Source organism: Anneissia japonica, unplaced genomic scaffold, assembly GCF_011630105.1.
Source record: "Anneissia japonica isolate Jap-2015-1 unplaced genomic scaffold, ASM1163010v1 scaffold284710_len19254_cov147, whole genome shotgun sequence".
Classification (NCBI taxonomy): domain Eukaryota; kingdom Metazoa; phylum Echinodermata; class Crinoidea; order Comatulida; family Comatulidae; genus Anneissia; species Anneissia japonica.
Genome location: NW_022749805.1, coordinates 11,131 through 15,545, shown reverse-complemented (window position 1 = coordinate 15,545; position 4,415 = coordinate 11,131). Strand labels below are relative to the sequence as shown.

General features: G+C 32.5%; 1 protein-coding gene across 1 annotated transcript in view; it reads right to left on the bottom strand.

Annotated features, from left to right (window-relative positions):
• Positions 1–1,497: 1,497 nt before the first annotated feature.
• The window catches only part of LOC117121215, a 10,884-nt gene continuing 7,966 nt past the window's right edge, over positions 1,498–4,415 (bottom strand). The window contains exons 6-7 of the mRNA XM_033266341.1: positions 3,012–4,011; positions 1,498–2,399 (exon numbers count right to left, since the gene is read on the bottom strand). Of these exons, the coding sequence (XP_033122232.1) occupies positions 3,152–4,011 (860 nt within the window). The 3' untranslated portion in view covers positions 1,498–2,399; positions 3,012–3,151. The remainder of the gene's footprint in view (positions 2,400–3,011; positions 4,012–4,415) is intronic.

The following is a 4,415-nucleotide window of genomic DNA, read 5'->3' as shown; positions in this document are numbered from 1 at the left end:
GGGCTAAAGATGGAGTATGATACATGTGTGTTCCTTCCTCAAAACCAGAAACAGCTCTAACTGCTTGTGCAACCCTCAAGAATTCTTTGGGATTAATATTAGAGTGGAAAGATTTGCACTTAATTTGTTTTTGTCTTGTCTGTATTGAATGACTAGTCGTGCAATTTTACATAGCTTCCCTCTAATATAGGAGTATTGTTCCTGGTCGTGGGCGAGTTTATAAAGCAAAATTTCTTGGCAAATTTTATAATCAGATAAACATTCTTGATAACTTGTTCTACCTCACCAGGGCGTAAACCAGCCAGGACCCTGTGAACTGTGTCATCACCATCAATATTAGGTAAAGGTGGCAACATTTGTCTTCCTTTAGCCACTATACCTCTCGTTTTGCTGTTGCTATCATTTTGAGAACTCGGGTCGATAAACACCTGTGTTTCCACATCTCGCTCGCTGCATACCAGCCAAAGCAACGGTAGCATGGCTGGTAATCATTGACATTTACCTTATGACTTGGCCTGTATATTGGTATGATTGTACCATTCCCCTCTTTTAAGACATGGCAATTGTGAATGTGATTACCTTTGTTGCATATCATAGTTATTAGTCACCACGAAATGAAAGTCAATATTTTACAAAATTTGATTTTAATGTTTTTGAATAACTTGATACTCATATATTTTATGGTTCTATACTTTGTAAGTGAATTTTCTTGCCAAAATAGTGTTCCCTGCACATATCCTGCACATATTCTGTAATTCTATTCATGTACAGGTTAGTTTATATTTTAGGTTGATTTTCTCAAAACGTGGTTCTTATACACCTAAACTTTAAATTCACATCTCTTGATTTACTTATAGCATAGAGAAAATAGAACCCATTTCAAGACTAAATGAAAGCTAATAATGTGATCTACCCAATTATATATAAACTCTATTTTTGAATTTCCAACCATGAGACTCATTTTGTGGCGAGACCTCACATTTTTGTTTGAAGCATCATATTGTAAACTATTAAATGTGGATAATGGAATATTTTGAAGCCTTTTTTCTCTTATTTATATCATACACTGTTAACAATTTCCTGTAAAATTTACAGTAAATTACTGGCAGCTCAGACGCCAGTAATTTACTGTAAAATTCACAGTAGTGATCAGTGTTACTGTAAACAAATAAAGCAGTAATTTACTGTAAATTTTACAGTATAAATAAATTACTGTAAATGTAGCCACAGTAACTTACTGTAAAAATTACAGTACAAATTGACAATACTGTAAATGCTACCTGTAAAATATACAGTAGTAAAGCATTCTACTGTAATTGTAAGTACAGTAGAGGAAATACTACTGTAAAAAAATACATTAGAATCTGCGAAACTGTATTTGATTTACAGCCAAATATACAGTAATAATTATTCTGCTGTATTTCAGATCGAAATAATAATGTATTAAAAAATCATCGTCCTGTAAAGTGAAAATACATTTGAAACATGGAATAAGTTACTAAATGTTTCAATTGTATTTTCACTTTAGAGGATGATGATTATATTCACTAAATTTTAGGTTGAACATACAAAAATAAAGAAAATAATACGTGATTAACTTTGTAGTAATAAATGTTTATTAGAGGATGCTACAATACATAAACTCTTGTCAACATATAAAACAATAAAAAAAAAAATGAAAATTGATAACTCTATACATATGCAATTCACAAAATCAGGCAGCCAGTAATTTGAATCCATCTATAAACTAAAAAACTCCTTTTACACTTCACAGTAAAAAATAGCCTCCCCTCAGTGAATTTTTCCGAGAGAATATACAAAAAGAGTACATTAAACTTTATAATTTACAATATATTTACAGAGTTTTAATATCAAAGGTTATTTTTTTTAAATAAAGTGGAACCAAACCATTTGATAAGAAAACAATAAAATAATTGAAAATTAATTATGATTTAAAAAACAAAATATTATTTTAAACTTATTTGACATGATAAATTTCACATGATAAATTTCACTCTTCTTTAAAAGATATTCCTTACTGGTAGACATTATCCAGTATACACCCATGGTAGGCCACACTTATTAAAGTAAGTTGAGGATCAGGGGATCAGAGATCCAATAAAAAAAAGTTAGTAGCAGCCCATCGCATGTCTTCTATATTAGCGGAAAAAAAAATTTGGAGGCTAATGTACATAAAACTATTTCTATAAATCTACTGACATCCATATCTTGATTCCTAAGCAGACGTCCATTCAAAATCTGCTAAGTTTTTAATAAACGTGGCAACATGAGGATTAATTATCTCCCTTTTTCTTTGTACAAGTCTACCAGTCTTCTTGCTGGTCCTATTTGTAGTAGTGCATTTCGTCCCAGCCTCCGGATTTATACGTATTAAACATCTGTAATAAACAAGAATTTAAAAAATTAATTTTTCTAGATCTTCTACACACCATATAATTATTTCATATTTAATTTGTGTATTGTTATTTATAATTAAATAATAATAAATAATTAATTATCTTATCTTGAAATTTTAAAAAATTATGTATTTTTTTTAAATGTTCTGTTTTCTTGCATCTTTGATTGTGAGGTTATTTTTTTAAGAGGGGATGTAAGAGGTGCTTGTAACCTGTTCATCTTTTTTGCTCCTGTCCATTTTTTTTCCCAATTGTATATGTCATTTCTGTGCAATGATGAAGCGTAATAAATTAAAAAAATAAATAAATTAAAAAAATAAATATTTAAAGGTTGATGTATCATGACATGTTGTTTAATATACAATAGTTACTAAAGTGTAGAGACTCGCTTCAACATTAGTTCTTGTTTTACACGCGGATTCCTTTATACACTAATTAATGTAAATAGTGTAAGCATTGTCTAAAATACTATGAATACACAAGCTTCCTTTCCTTGCTTTTCAATAACGAGAACAATGACAATATCGTGAACAAAAACATGAATTATCATTGCACATGAGGAGTACAACATTATTTTAAAATTTTTTGATTTACCTTTGTATAAACTCCAATGTGGTAGCCGCTTCAAAACAAAACAAAACAACTGCTGGTGCCACCATTTCACAATCCTCTGACTGGAATTGTTCAAGTATTAGGCTTACTCCTCTTTTTGGGTTTGGTTGACTTTCAAAAAATTAAATTATCCGCATTCCTTTCTTTAGTCTGGCCTCCCTTAAACGCATGTGTATTGGTATACCTGTCAATTTATGAAATTGTGCAAACAGCCCCCTCTCTACAAACAAGTATGGCCAGTTCTTTCTTAATTCAGGAATGGTAGGCGATGGATTTCTTGAGTTAAGCATTTTACGCTGCAAGATGCAAGTGTCGCTCATCAGCTGCTCAATGTTTTCATTGTCGGATTGGGTTGGACCAAACTGCTCATAGTGGTCAATCAATTCCCCCTTCTTGAACTGCAAGGTTTCATCAGTTTCACCTGGAGGCAATTTATTTGGCTGCCAGTTAATGCAGCCATATGAGTCAACTGCTGGTTGTTCATTAGCTGCTGCAACTTCCTTGTTATTGTTCTTTTTTTTCTTCCTCATGCGTGCTGCATCATTGTTTCTATTAACATGTTCCACACGCGTTTTGATTTTCATTAACAGTGAATAATATCCACATCCAAGTTTTTCTCCATCATCAGTTTTGTCAATAAAACTGTCAGAATACTGCACAACGATTGCTTTTGCCACGGATGCACACTGTGCCTTATTTGGATTAGGTTTAAATGTCCGCATTACATCTACGACCATTCTCACCATGTGTCTTCTCTCTGCCGGGCTTGGCCGATTCCCTGATCTTAGTGCATTTTTAAGACCATGAGGAAATTTATCAAAAGGTATATCAATTACATCTGGCCAATTCATAAATGAATTATTAGGTGATACTATTGAAGGTACTGCTTGAGAATCGTCCGATGAAGATCTCTCAGAAGATGTGGATGGTGATAGTGAAGGTAGATCAATGGGAATTATCGGCATTACACTAGCAAATGGATCTGAAATATAACAATTCAAACGGCATTATGTTGCAGCCTATAAAATTACAACAAATGGACTGAAGCAAACAGGATATCATTATACAATCCAGCAGTACTACAGGAAAGTATCTGTGCATAAATAAAACAAGATGTTCACTAAATAATCTAATAAAGGGCAGATGTAATTTTGATCCGGTGTATCTCTGTTCCGGCACCAGTAGAATAGGCCATATTACACCTTAGCAGTCAGTAAACTGACATAGATTCAATTCAATTCATATTTTTTCCGATTATATACAGTAAGCACACACCTATAATACTACTGTCAGCAAAACAGAAGGATTGTGTAATGAGAAAGCATTACCAGTGTGATTAAATATACAGTATTATTATGCAACCTACAACTCTCATCTGCTGTGGAC